Below are 14,547 nucleotides of genomic sequence, written 5' to 3' on the forward strand. Positions count from 1 at the left end.
TATAATTTATGACAAGAACCTATTATTAGAAACACATCCTTTCTCATTTTTTGGTCACAATAACTATCAAAAAAAAATCAAAAGGATCCCGGCCCTACCTATTTTAAAGACAGTTCAAATTAGAGCAGTCTAGAAAATCATGGAATCTCAAGCAAAAAAAGTCAGATCACTCAACCTCGGCTCAAATAAAGGCTGCTCTTGGCATTTATTAAGAGGCACTTTGCAAATCATTTTCAGCACTGCTCTCCACCCGCGGGCACAGTGAGGGGCTTCACCGCGGCAGCACCTCGGGGTCCCCACGTGACGGAGCCGAGCCCTCACCTGGCTTGTAGGCGTGCTCCAGCTTGGCCACCTGCGGGGTGATGAGCTTGGTGCGCTCCTTTTTAGGGCCGTCACCTTGCATTTCTTCAGCAGCTGACAGTTTCTCCAGTTTCTCAAAGTAATTCTACCACATGAGAAGATCATTAGAAGAAACATGCAGAGACCGGGGCTGTTCTTTACCACTAAATGATTCACACTGGTGGCAGAAATAAAACTTGATCTCTAAAAACGTACACATTTGATTTTTCATTCCGCAGGGCCGGGATCGAACCCAGGGCCGTGTGCGCAAGAGGCAAGCGCTCTGCCCCATCTGTAGCTCACTCTGCATGCCTCGGGTACATGTACACTTGACAGTTCCTTACTTGAAACTCTCCCCCCATGGTGAATGTTATCATTATGTACATCTAAAATGTACTAATACAAAAATACAGGAAGATGTTAAAAAAAGAAACTAGCAACAAATTCTAAAACTCCACGTTTAATTTTTGTTAGATTGCTATAAATTCACTTTATTAAAGTCCTGGCTTTTGGTCTGGGTGTATGCAGCTCCGTGTCAGCATGACTGAGGCTGTCAAGATACACAGAAGTCCCCCCAAAATGCACAGCCTTCAAAAATGTTACACAACGAAGAATAAAAAAAAAGTTACACAACAGAAGGGTCTTCACTGAAGACTCGCCGATACTCTTAGTGGGAGGAACTAGCTGGCTGACGCTGAAGGAACTGAAACACTGCTGGGGCAGCGGACAGCACAGCAACTTTTGCTTAAGATGGAGGCAGGGTTTGCTGAGCGTGCTCCCCGGGCAATTCTGCCAGTGTGTCGCACACCCTTATTAGTGCAAGGGCCAAACTGTTCCTCTGCACACTACCCCAGGAACTCACCTGGTAGTAAAAATCATCCAGGTAGGGGTCAGTGCTTTGCAGCTGCATCATCTGGATTTTAGAGACCCAGTCCTTTTCCCGCTGCAACATGAGGTTGGCGTACGGGTCCTTCCGGAGGTGGTCCTGGTGACTGCTGCGGTGACTTCCTCTCTCTCCAGCACCGTTGAGGTTCCGATGCTGACTGGAAAACATTCAGCAGAGGCGCTCACCCCATGGGGCACATTAGCCATGCCTCTTAGCAACACAGGAATGCAACAGGCCAGTGGAAAACACTCCCCCTTGCTTTTGCTACAAGCAGAGTGAAAACTGAGTCTGAGTGGAGTTTAAAGAGCTGGGCATGGTGGCGCACGCCTGTAATCGCAGCACTTGGGAGGCTGAGGCAGGAGGATTGTTGCTAATTTGAGGCCAGCCTGGGCTACAAAGTGAGCTCAAGGCCAGCCTGGACTGTGTAGCGAGATCCTGTCTCAAAAAGACCCAAAAAAAAAAAAAAAAAAAGAAGGCAGTTTAAGAGAAAGGAGGTAAACAACGACAACCATGGAAGGAAAGCCGTGATCTCTCCAGACTCCCATCTGCGGGCTTCCAGGCTTGCTCTACTGACCCTCTGGCAGGCAGCTTCCTCCGCGCCCCGTGAAGACAGTAAGCTGCAGGCCAGGGCAATCAGAGGCATCCCAGTGCAGAGTGGGACTTCAACACAGATCCGACCGTGAGGTCTATACAATTCCTCTCTAACTCATTGAAAATCGTGAGTAACTACTCACTATCCAGCTAAATGGAAAAATATGGCCAAGTTTGCTTGACTTTTACACAGTATTACAGTAATTCAGGGCCACATTTACAGGTGAATGCTTCTTGTGTCCTCTGGACCGCAGTTCCCAGCTGTTTTTCTTTCACTGCTGGGGCTGGGGGCCAGGACCTCAGACAAGCTGGGCATGGGCTCTACCCCCGAGCTACAGGCCACTCAGGAGCCTTCGCAGAGGAGCCACTCTTCTGCCCATGGCACGAATCTTCCCCAAACGGATTTACAGGTGAATCACCCATGCGCCTGTCTGCCATTAAGAACCCTCCCTGACATGTTTCTCGCCCCCGCATTACGTGTGTCTGTCTTTCACTATCCCATATGATTATTCTGTACATCTTTAAACTTTACGCAAATGGCAGTAGACACAATTCTGCTCCCTGCTTCTTTACTCAACATTATGCTCTTCATATTTAGTGACTTTCTAATATACCCTGAAATACACTGAAAAGTAGAAATGCTAGGATACGGACAGCCACATTTTCAACTTTTATTATCTACTGTTGAATTTTCACACTGCAGCCTTGCCAAATCAAGTGGACACTTGGGAGTTCTGCCTGTCGGTGGTGTGTGGTTCTCCAATCCTAGTGTGCACACTTCTAACACGAGCGAGCTCCAACATCTTTCCACCTTTAGGAGCCCCCTGGGGTTCTCCTGCCAGGAGTCCCACCATGTCTGTGTACAGCTTCTGTTACGCAGAGGTTTAGGACTTTAATACAGTCAAATGTATTACTCTCTTGCTATGTAGTTTGCACTCTGAGTCTTGTATAAGACTCCATGCTGGTTCCTCTTTTTTCCCCCCTGCAAATGTAACCCCAAGATATTTTTGAAAGTGAGAAGGAATCACATGCACTCACAGAAAAATAAAATTGGTGGGTGAAGAAATCTCACAGTTATGTTTAGTTTTCTTATTTTACACAGCTGCATAATTATAGAATTACTTTATATAGACCCATGAAGGCAGAGGCGTTATCTGTTCTGTTCTTTTTTTAATCCTCAAAACCTATTTATGGCATCTGGTACACAGCTGGGGCCACACACATCAATACGTATTTATATTCACTGAATAAGAATTATATAGTTTGAGGTAAAAATAGAAGAATGATCACTACAGAGCTCACGAGACCTGAACTCACGTGTGGCTGCTGTATTTTAGGATCACCTCTGAGATGAGAAGGCAATCTGACAAGGAGTGTAAAATGTTTACTGCAGAAAAAAAATCAGCGCTCAACTTTAATCCCAACTTATGATCAAAAGAACTGTGATAGGCTGGAAACTCACTGATAAATTTTTTTCTCACAGATAAATTTTGATTAGAAAGCAGTGTATCAAACACACAAAATGACAGCACTTATGATGTGACTTAACCAGTGAAATAAGCCCCGCAGTAAGTAAACACACGAGGAAGTGCAGCGGCGGAGGGGTGAGCACTTACTTCCTGTTCTGCAGCTGTCTCTGGTGCAGCAGTCGCCGGTGCTGGGGATGGAGGTGAGTCGTGTCTGCTCTGAACATGGGGGCCTGAGACCTGGGGGAAGGAAGCAGGGTGTGCAATGCTGTCACACTGAGGCTACAGGGTACCTTTGTATGGGCTCATTCATGGGACTGGGCAGAGTCTATTCTAAAGACACTTTTATAGCAAAAGAGCTGTAATTTTTACATGTTTTCCACAAAGGCCAATTCTCATCTTCTAAGAGGATGGTCATGAAATTTCAGGGAATTAGTAGTAAACGCTATACAATTTTTTTAGCGAGGGGGGTCCTGTTTAGTAGAAATATCTGAACAGGTTTACTGTACTCAGTTGTAACTATATGAGAATGACAGAGCAAATGCGTGGGTGAGGGTTAATTTCATGTCCGCTTGGCTATGCTACAGCATGCAGTTATTTGATCAGACCCTGGCTTACATGTTGCTGTGAAAGCGTATTATGCATGTGGTCAGTATTTATCATCAGCTGGCTTCACGAGACAGACAATCCTCCAAACCTCCACAGTGGGGGTGACCCTCGCCCAATCAATCAAAGGCTTTAGGAGCAGACATAAAGTTTCTTAGAAGAAATTCCGCACCCACTGGAGCACAGAAGCCCTGCCCGAGTCTCCAGCCTGCTGGCCTACATCTTCAGACTCAAACCTGTGACTTCAACTCCTACTAAGTTTCTGGCCTGCTGCCTGCCCTGTGGATTTATGACTTGTCAGCCAGCTCCTTAAAATAAACTTTTTCTACTTATGTATCTTCTACTGGTTATTTCTCTTGAGAATTATACACAACAAAACAGTTTTGCCAAAGCAGGATCTTGAGCCCATCTTTGTTATAAAACCAGAGGGTAGAAGAAAGCAACTTGGCTAGTGCAGGGATTAGCTAAATTCTAAGCACTGCTATCTCAATTCCTTGGTGTGTATCTGTCAGATGACCTTAAGGGAGACATAAAACTAACTTTAAAAGAATTAACAGGCAATTAACTTGCCATGTACAAATGTACACGGAGGTGTAAGACTCTTCAGTGAGATACAAGAGAGCCTCGAGACGTAAACGTTCTCCCAATCGCCAAGTGGAGGATCCAACGCCATCTCCAAATAGTTCAGTCAGCAAACACCCAGAGGCCTCTACGTTAGAACCCGACACACCACAGATCAAAGGGCAGGCACGTTTGCCTTCTGTACCGTAGGGTTTGCAGATGAGGGCCTGGGCCCGGAGGGTGCGGCTGCGGAGGCGGCGTGGCGGGGGGCGGGGCGCCGAAGAAGGCACGGAAGCCTGGGGCTGGGGGAAGCATCTGCCCAACCCGCCCTTGTAGCAGCTTGGGATTCACGGCAGCAAGCGGGCTCCCGACGAACCCAGGGACCCGTGCGAACTGGCTGGGAGACATCCGTCCAGGCTGCAGCTGCGAGAGGACAAGGTCTGGTTCAGTTCACCCGCAAGCTCCCCCGCTTTTAACCACGGCCAAGCCGAGACAGTTTCCATTAATAACTTCGCGCGCAAAGTAAAGGGAGTGATTAAGTGCAGAGGAAGGGCCACCCTCCGCGGGAGCTTAGGACCGCAGGACGGCCTTTCCTGGCCGTGCCCCTCGTGGGCTCACCTGAGCTCCTCCGAGAAGCTGTGCTCTCTGCAGGGGGCTGAGAACAGGAGGAGTGTTGGCAGGAAAAGGTGGACCCAGGAGGGAAGAGTTCTACAAAAAAGAAAAAGGCAAGTTATATCCATACTACGGAACAGGAAAATCAAGAGGGCGCTCAGAGAAATGCGCTATAAACTCGATGTGAAAACAAACTGTACAGCTTTCTGAAGGGCTATAAAGAAGTAATGCTGGAAATTTCTACCATGAAACATGAACAAGAGAGCAAAAGACTGAGGGGCCGAAGTAGCAGGAAACAGGCCGATGAGCGTGACCTTTGTTTTAAAAAAAGAGTTAAACAAGTGAACTATGTAATCTGACCTAGGGACAGAAATTCACATACAGAGACTGTTTTCAAAAAAGGATACCTGACACTCAGGAGATGCCAGCACTTCTACACCCTAAGAGCGAGCACACGGGCAGTGACCGTGCCGCAGGCGCTGCCCGGCCGCGTCAGGCCGAGGTGACGTACCGGGACCCTGCACAGCTGGTCTGGAGACATCCTCTCGCCATAGGGAGCAGGATAACGCGGCGGCATCGGGGGCCGGACGTGGACAGGCTTCGGACACAGAATCTGTCAGGACAAACACAGGTACAACTGCACTCAATGAAGTCAGCTTTTCCTCCACCTTCACGCCCTCCCCTCAAGGCCTGGCAGACACAGAACTCAGCGCAAAGCCCTACTTCTAAGCAAACTGCTACGGCTAGGAGCTCAAACACTGAGCCTTCGCTGCTTCCTCACGTCGAGCAAAGTGTCATTTAACTGAGGAAGATGCAGCCAGCTCTCCAGCTGTCCCCACCCTTCCACGCTGTCTGAGGGAGGCACCAGCAGATGTTCTGACCTGCACACTCTCTCCAAGAGGAACTACTTTGGTAGCAGCTAGGGAGAAGGAATGGTAAGGAAGCTGGAGGAGTAACTAAGTCCTATTTGGAAGCCTCCAGGGTCCGGCCACCATGCTCAGGAATGCCATGCTACACCGTGACTCCACCGTGTCATGGGGCGCTGAGCCTAACTGGGCCGTACCGACACCGCCCTCCCCCCATACCTTCCAAATTGGCCTTCCTTTTCAGCTGCTGGTTCAGGTGGAGGGAAGTCTATGGAACAGGACTGCACAGGCTCTAGGGAAAGCAGGGATATCTTAAAGGTAAAAAGGGATGTGGACAATGCTGAGTGTTCCCATCCCCCCAGCTCTCACTTCTCTCTCTGCCAGTGGACAGGGCAGCCAGGAAAATAGCTCAGGAAGGGTATCTGCGCTACATGTGGCAACGACCCTTTTCTCCCCCAGTGAAAAGGCGGCGGCGGCAGCAGCAGCAGCAGCAGAGGGTGCTCGGGACTGTGTCTCTCCGCACTGACTTCTCTAACGGCTACTTTTCTTCCTAATCCAGCGCCTACCCAAGACTCCACCCTCTCCCGCGCACCCGTCTCCCAAGTAACCCTGCCCAGGTTCCCTGTCCTGGGCTGGGGCCTGTTAAGGAGAGGTACCTGCTGGCTGAAGTTGGGCACGGCCACCTGCTTAGGCGGGGTGCCTATGGGGACGGCTCGCACGGGGGGGCTCCCGATGACAGGCGACGTCGACCGCCGCGGCAGCGCGCGCTCGGAGAGATCCCGCTCATCTTCCGGGCCCTGCGGGGCCCTCTGCGGCAAGGCATATTCTAACACAGACACCGCGGGCGTTTCCTAACCGAGGAAGTGGTCAAAAAGCTGAGTGACAAGCTCCCTGAAATACTCCATTCATCATTTCTGCAGATGCCAAAAATATTCAGTATTCAACACTTCTTAAATTTACGTATAGACAAATTCACTCTCTTTGGTGCGTAATCCTCTGAGTTTTGAAAAACACACAAAGTAACAGACCTGCCACCGTAATAAAGACAGGGAACGCTTGCACACTCGCCAGAGCGCCTCCGTATCGCCCCTCTGCTGTCAACAATTTGTGCCACTTCCAGTCCCTGGAAAACCACTCACCTCTTCTCCGTCCCTACAGCTCTGCCAAGACTGGTTAAGTAATTCGAACCGCACGCTGACAGACAGGAGCTCTAGCAGCTCCCTTTTCCTTTTACCCAGGCCCGGGAAGGGCGGAGCAACCACGGCGTGTCCGCGCTGCAGGCGGCAGTGGGCACAGCGCTGCCGAGTGACAGGCCTACGCGTTCTCCCGGTAGGAGGGGAGCACAGGCACCGACCCGGCGTTATGGGTAACTTTACGGGAAGAGAGCGCATGCAATACCTGGGCAAGCAGTGGTCCTCGGATTCGCCTCAGGACTTCGGATCCATCCCAGATGCTCGAATTCAGACTTCCAGGCTGCGGCTACCAAAAATGGAAAACATGCACACGACATCTGAACTGTGCAGCTCTCAGAATGACTCACTGGCTGTTGGGGAGCAGAGGTCCGAAAGAACCCCAACTACCAGAGGGCATGGAGTTGCAGGGCTCCAGGGAAACACGGCTTTCCCACCTCACCTTCCAGGACTGCCGGCATCAGAAACTGTTTTATCAGTTTTCGGTGGCATGGTGATTAGTAAAGGCAAAGCGCAATACGGGAACAGTCTACTGAAGCTTAGTAACAGCTTAACAGTTTAATTGGTCTACCACAGCTCTCAGGGCCGGGTAACTTACTCACTTGCAAAACCGGCCTGGTCTGCACTGCCCTCATGATGGCTGGATCTTCCAGCTCGTTCTCAATCACCATCTTGCTGAGCCTTTCGGCCAGGTTCTCCTCATGGTCCCCCAGCAAGTCCATCTCATCCCTCTCTCCGTTGCCCGCTTGCTCGCCAGCGGCCACCGGCGGCTTCTCTTCCAACTCGGCCAGGCGCTCATGTGCTTCCTGCCAGTCATCGTCTGTAAGACAGTGCGCCTCAGTCAGAAACGGTGCACGCTGGACCAAGGAGGTGCGGTCTCTGAAACCGGAAGTTTTCCCCTGTGAAGTTCAGGTTCCACTTAGAGGAACGCATGGATTGTTTCAGCTGACGGAGAAGTGGGCTTTTCACTATGAAGAGTAAAAAATACACCAGGAGTAAAATGGAAGCATCTAGACCCACACTTAAAATGTGATTGGCTGTGTCCACATCATAGTGGGAACTGATGTCTGAGCTGGTGACACGCGGGTGCAACACTACCAGTTGGTTTTGAGATTTTATGACGCTTCAGGCAATAAATTCAAAGAAAGGTAAAAAAAACCACACTAATGGTATACAACTTTCTGTTAAATTCTAACTGCCAACCACTCAAGCCTCTCTGTCTATTTCATTCACTTACTATCTGGTATGCATCCGTTACATGACAGCTCTGGTTTGTACTTATGTGAAACAGGGACTTCGTCCTCATTTAAGTCTCATTTAAGCAGGAAAAGACACATCTCGGGTAACAGAGACACTGAATGACTGGTGACTCCCTGAGAAGATCAAAAAAATGCTCCCAGCACGTCGAGGCAGAGCGCAAACCAAAAACTTCCGATGACCAGAGTCCACCCTGAGAAGACGCTTCCTGGGAAAAGTTTCCAGAGCAAGTGAGGAGGCGGAGAACGGCCAGGAGAAGGCCTCAGGGGAGACAACGGCAAGGACTGCATTCGGTTGGGAACAGGACGAGCAAGGGAAGCGTGGAACAGAATGAAGTCACAGTCAGGGAGAGGTCACTGGTTTAGGGTCTCCGGGCCCCTCAGGCTGCAACAGGCAGGTCTGATGGAGCCTGATGCCGAAAGGGGTTTACATCACAAAAATACATAGCTTAGAATACAGAAGTGCCCTATAATCCCACAGCTGTGTTTTTTAAAATGCAAATTATCCCAGGCATGGTAGTGGACATCTGTCATTCCAGCACTAAGGAGGCTGAGGCAGGAGAATCCTGTGAATTTGAGGCCAGCCTGGGCTACACAGTGAGTTCAAGGCCAGCCTGGACTGCAAAGCAAGACTCTGTCTCAAAAAAAAGTGCACAGTTTATTTCTTTTTATTTAAGTAATATATCTTGGACATCTTTTCATGCATGCACACATAGATAAAACTGATATTATTTCATTCTTTCTAACAGCTACCTACGATTCTATTCTGTTGAAAATGTAATTCATTTCCTACTGGCAAACACTTGGATGACTGGCAATTTTTCATTCCAACAACTGGACTGAATATTACACATATCTTAGAATCTTAAGACAATGTGTAGGAGGGTGGGGATTTAGCTCAGCGCCACAGTGCCTGCCTGGCAAGCGCGAGGTTGTGAGTTCGATTCCCGGTACCGGAAAAAAACAAAACAAAAAGAAGACAATGTGTAAACAGACTGGTTCCTTCTCAGGGGCAGACTATAAACATTTAAAATTTGCTTTTTATGCTGGAATAACATGTCATGTAACCGTAGTGATCAAAAATGAGTAAAGTGGAACTTCCAAATTCAAGATTTGGTACTACAGGACTCACACCACATGCCCTGGCCACTGAGGTGGACATGAGCACACTAGCCGTGGTGGAGGGAGCCCTTACACCGGGGATCGTTTTGCACCCCTGGGATAAAGCCTGGGCACGAGCTGCAAAGCTACCCCCACTCGGGCCACGGGCCACGGCTCTTGTCTCCACCACTGGGGTTCTCTTCCCCGCCCGAGAGCTTCCTCTGCCCCAAACGGCCGGTCGGGGGCATGCGAAGTGTCCTTTCACAGAGAAGAGCTTAAGGGAGCCACTCCATCACGCCGGCCTCGGCCAAGCACACTCTGATGTGCTCACAAAGGGGAAAGAGCTGCTTTCCACGAAAATCAGCGTTCATTTAAACGCCTCGTCAGACACACTGCTCCTCTCTTGAAGAACAGCGTAACTAAATATCAATCCAGACATTAGTATCTGTGTCATCCTTAGTAAGCTGAGAAAGGACAAACTGCTTTCGTTGGCATTTTACTTTTTTTGACATTTCCCAAATTGCAGCAGTGAAGCAGTTACCTTACCGCTTCCCATGCTGCGAGGTTCTCGTTACCCCTTTCGGGTTACCACTTCCTAGCTCGCGCTGGCTAACTCCGCCAGGTCCTACCCAACAGTCTCTCTGTTCTCAAAGGCAACGCGTCCGTAACACTGGTGCTGGGGGCCGAGGGAGGAGCAGCCCAGGGGTGGGCACAGTCTGGGCGGTTCAGGACTCAGTGAGAACTTACCTCAGAGAGTAACAGGGCGAGGGATGCAGCACAGTGTGAGGACCCAGCAGGGAAACAGAAAGGTTTTTTGAGACAGCGCCTTGCCATGTGGCCTACGCTGGCCTGGAGCTCAGGGCAATCCTCCTGCCATCATCATTTTAATTTTTTCTTGCTCTTGTGAAAAATCATCTGAAGCAGAATGTGAGATCATCCTCTACTGTAAAAATATTTCACCCTGTATCTTCTTCAAATGATCTCACAGGAGTCACTCAGACATGCCAATGTGTGACCTCAACTAATTATTCGTGAAAATGATACAAACAGGCAAAAGAATAACAGAAATAAAGAGAAACAGCTACAATCCCTTTACTAATTAAGCTGCCTCTTGGCGTGGGCTGCTGAATCTCTCGCTGTTCTAAGCTTGTCCTGCATTTGGGGTACATTTCAGGAGAAACCCAACAGAAGGGAAGTAGAGAAGATGACCTCTAAGCTTCCCAGCGCAGGCGGGAGGTGCCGACCCTTCAGACACCGGCCGAGCACAGCCAGAGCCCACGCTAACTGCTCACTGGACCTCGCGGTCACGCTGCTCCTTCCCCTGTTCAGGCAGGGCGCTACAGGACTCACCGGCCAAGGCTGCGGTGAGTGCCAGCCATACACGGCGAACGTCAGAAGACAGCAACCACCAGGTAAGCTCGAGCTTGCATTTCTACAGGATGAGCCGGGAGGACTGCGGCACTCTGTTACCGAGATGATGCAATTTTTTTTTTTTTTTATTCAGAAGACAACGACTGGTTTCTTAAGGAAAGGTGACATCAGGCTCTGTCGTCAGTGACCTAAAATATCAACTGTACTAACAGGTACTCACGATGCCCACTCCATGAATCAGAAATAAAATCAAAACAGGTCAGCAGTCTGGTATTGTGTCCTGGTTTACCCTCTACCAGCTATGCAGGTGAGTACCTGGACAGGTGCACCAAACAAGCCACAGGGTGACTTAGCAATTTTTAAAATAATATTTATACCAAGGCAGTATAAGGAACTAAGATTTTTACTTTAAAGATCTCAAAGGAAAGAGTTCACCTGTGGTGATCTTTTCTCCATTATTAACTCTGTTGACCAAAAAGTCTTTTTCTGCACAGAAGGTTGGGAGTGAAAGCCCAGCCTCACACGTACGAGGCCAGCAATTCTACACCGCACTGGTGACGCGTTATGTCTACGCTTCTGCAGTACTGGGGAGTGAACCTAGGGCCTTCGCACTGAGCTGCGTCCCTTCCTGTATTTTCAGGCAGCATCTTGCTAAGTCGCTCAGGCTGGCCTCTTGCGCAGCAGGATTGCAGGAAGGCACTGAAGTGCCTGCCAAGAGGGCTTTCTTAATCACTTTTCTGCCCCACGGTACAAAGTAAGATAACCATACTTGGAGTGATGAAAAAATACATTCAACTATTAAAAAGATGTATTCCAGTGGAAGACCCCTTGGCATTAACCCCTCAGAACACCCTCCTCCACTTCGAACACGCTCATCGCACTGTCTGTGGCGCTCTTCCCAGCAGCGCCAGAAGTCCTCTTCCCTGAGTGTCTTTACTTGCGCAGCTGCGGCTGCCTCTTGTCCTGAACCAATCCAGCACGTCTACTTTCCACGTCACTCTGACTTTGGGGAAGAGCCAGCAGGCAAGCAGTGCCAGCCATGGAGAGGACGGGGGACGAGGGCGCCCTGAGATGTTTTCACAAGCTGTGCTTTTGATCACACCTCTCAGAGACACTCTCACGGTCTCCCAGCACTGCTTCAGGAAGTGGCAGGAACGAGAGGTAAGTGTGTTCAAAGTGCAGGGGAGCAGCCTGGAATTAACGGCAATATGCTGCCACTGTAATAAATCTAAAAACATTTTTAAAAACCATCGCTGTACCTTTTGATCACACAACTCCTTTTCACTACCTTTTTTGTTTTTTTCTCCAGTACTGGGAATCGAACTCATGACCTCACGCTTGCCAGGCAGGCGCTGTGCTGCTGAGCTAAATTCCCAGCCCCTCACTCCCCATTCTTATACTGAGGATCCAAGAGCTTTTTAACTTGTGTATACTTTTTTCTTATATAAAATACAGCTCTGTACACTGCAACACCTTTTTTCTTTGGTACTGGGAATAGAACTTGCGACCTCATGCTTGCCAGGCAGGCACTGCACCGCTGAGCTAAATCCCCGGCCCTGTAACACCTTTTTAAACACAGTATTGCCACCCCATGAGGAAAAACAAATGGAAAAAGATTAGGAGAAAGCAAGCCCAAGCCGCTTCTGCCCAGGTTAGAAACTGACATCATATCACTGTGATGCCTAATCTTAATACAGTATATCTTTTTTTTTTTTGTCTTTTTGAGACAGGGTCTCACTATGCAGTTCAGGCTGGTCTTGAACTCACTTTGTGGCCCAGAATGGCCTCGAACTCACAATGATCCTCCTGCCTCAGTCTCCCAAGTGCTGGGATTACAGGCGTGCACCAACTCACCCTGCTTAACACAGTATATCTGTACAACACTTTCACCAACTTCATTTCGCTAGTGAAAAGTTTGCTAAAAGTGGTTAATACTCAGTAGAGCATTTTAACAGAAAAAGTTTAAGGTAAGCACGTACTATCTGCAGCTACTACTGTACTCCGTAAATTGCTACTCAACGATCTCTGAGACACAGCTCGCGATTCCCAGCGGCTCCTGGCACGATTCTCACATCTTCCCTTCGATCTCCATGGAGGGAGCGGCATCTCGGGTCCTGCGTTCCTCCCGGACTCCCTCATCCCCCAGACTACGGCTCTGCTCCCCGGAGTCTTTCATCTCCTCTCCCAAGAATCCAGCTTTCACTTGCACTTGCCTCGCGCCCCTCACAATCGGGACAGGCTCTGCGTGCTGTGGGACGCTGTGAGCGGCTGACAGCAGTGAGCGTTCCCTCTTTGCAGCTCACGCCGCGCGCAAGCACACTGCAGCTGCTCAGGCTCCTCCAAGACACTGGCTTTGGCCACTCGCCACCCTGGAGTCACTCGTACTGCTAACCGCCTCCTCTGGCTCCCGGTTTAACTTCGAGTACTGGCTGTGCAGACCCAAGTGCTGCAGTTCCAAGGGAGTCAAACATACTTACACAGCCCAACACAAACACTGAGAGTGCAGCTTTCCGCTGCCAGGAGTCAGAGAGGAACCATCTGCGCTGACTCTTACCTATTCACGTTCTTTTTAAAGTACACATTTTAATTTATTGGTCCACTGTTCCAAAGTTGTCCCAAGTAAATTCTGTGCTCAAATTTTAGCATCTAAGATCGCTTCCTCAACTCTTCACTCAGCGTAAACTCAGCTTGGCTCTTTTACTCCTTTTGACTCCTGTAAAATTTTGCCGTGTCCATGCACAGGGAAGATTTCTGTAATGGACGAGCCTTCCGAGCCCCACGTCTCTGGTACAATGAGCTTCCTATCTTCCTGGAGGTACTCTAAGACAACAGCAACGGCTGTGCAATAAAGCAGCGACGGGCTGAGCTTCCAAACACACACGGCACATGCTAGACTCTGGGTCCCCACTCGTCTGCTAGCTGCACGCTCTGTACCCTGCTGGGGAAGCTCTTCCTCAGCTAGGAAAGCCTCTTCCAAAGTCTACTTCCCTGACCGTGTGAGTTTCTTCCCAGTGGCAACCAGCTAGCACAGCTCAAGTAGCTGGGAGGCACGGGACTGGGAGAGGAGGCCTCCAACCTCTTTGGTACCAGAGACCAGTTTTGCGGAAGAGAATTTTTCAGGGTGGGGGTGGGGGCGTACAGTTGGGGGATGATTCAAAGAGGCTGGTGACCCAGAACTCTGGCACGCAGTTAGGGAGGGTTCAAGCTCCTGTGAGAATCCGCTGGCACGGATCTGACAGGAGGTGGGGCCAGGTGGTAACACAAGTGACGCGAGCAACTGGAAACACAGAAGCTTTCCAGATCTGCCCACCTGTCGCTCGTCTCCTCTGTGCCGTGGGCTCCTAACGGGCCACTGTCAGCTACCAGGCTTGGGGAGCTTGGGCTTAGAGAATCCGTGGTTGTCCTCAGGTCAAAGAGGCCCAGAGACCCAAGGCAGAAGGATGAACTATCCTGAGCGAAGGGCGTATTGTTCTGACTGTGATCAAGAAGAGATGATACTGCCAAATGAATGAATGAGGTTGCCCCCAAGACAGAGCACTTGAGAAGAACAAGAGGCCAAGGAGATGCCGTAACAGAAAAACGTCACTTACCAATGGCACCTGACCCAAATGTATCATCGTTGAACTGATCGATCTCCTCATCTTCTTCTCCAAGGCCCTGAAATGTATCTTCATCTTCATCTAGAGGGCAATCCTCTAAAGA

The 14,547-nt window shown here is 49.6% G+C and overlaps 1 protein-coding gene across 1 annotated transcript in view; it reads right to left on the reverse strand.

Moving 5' to 3' along the window:
- Positions 1-14,547, reverse strand: part of Patl1 (protein associated with topoisomerase II homolog 1 (yeast)) — a gene marked incomplete at its 5' end in the record, with an annotated part of 28,237 nt that extends 13,690 nt beyond the window's left edge. Inside the window, 10 exon segments of the mRNA XM_013506460.1 lie at positions 322-445; positions 1,202-1,382; positions 3,433-3,522; positions 4,655-4,872; positions 5,068-5,157; positions 5,573-5,674; positions 6,584-6,778; positions 7,326-7,406; positions 7,720-7,937; positions 14,436-14,547. Of these exon segments, the coding sequence (XP_013361914.1) occupies positions 322-445; positions 1,202-1,382; positions 3,433-3,522; positions 4,655-4,872; positions 5,068-5,157; positions 5,573-5,674; positions 6,584-6,778; positions 7,326-7,406; positions 7,720-7,937; positions 14,436-14,547 (1,411 nt within the window).

This window comes from Chinchilla lanigera, unplaced genomic scaffold, assembly GCF_000276665.1.
Source record: "Chinchilla lanigera isolate Chin_1 unplaced genomic scaffold, ChiLan1.0 scaffold00110, whole genome shotgun sequence".
Taxonomy (NCBI): Eukaryota; Metazoa; Chordata; class Mammalia; order Rodentia; family Chinchillidae; genus Chinchilla; species Chinchilla lanigera.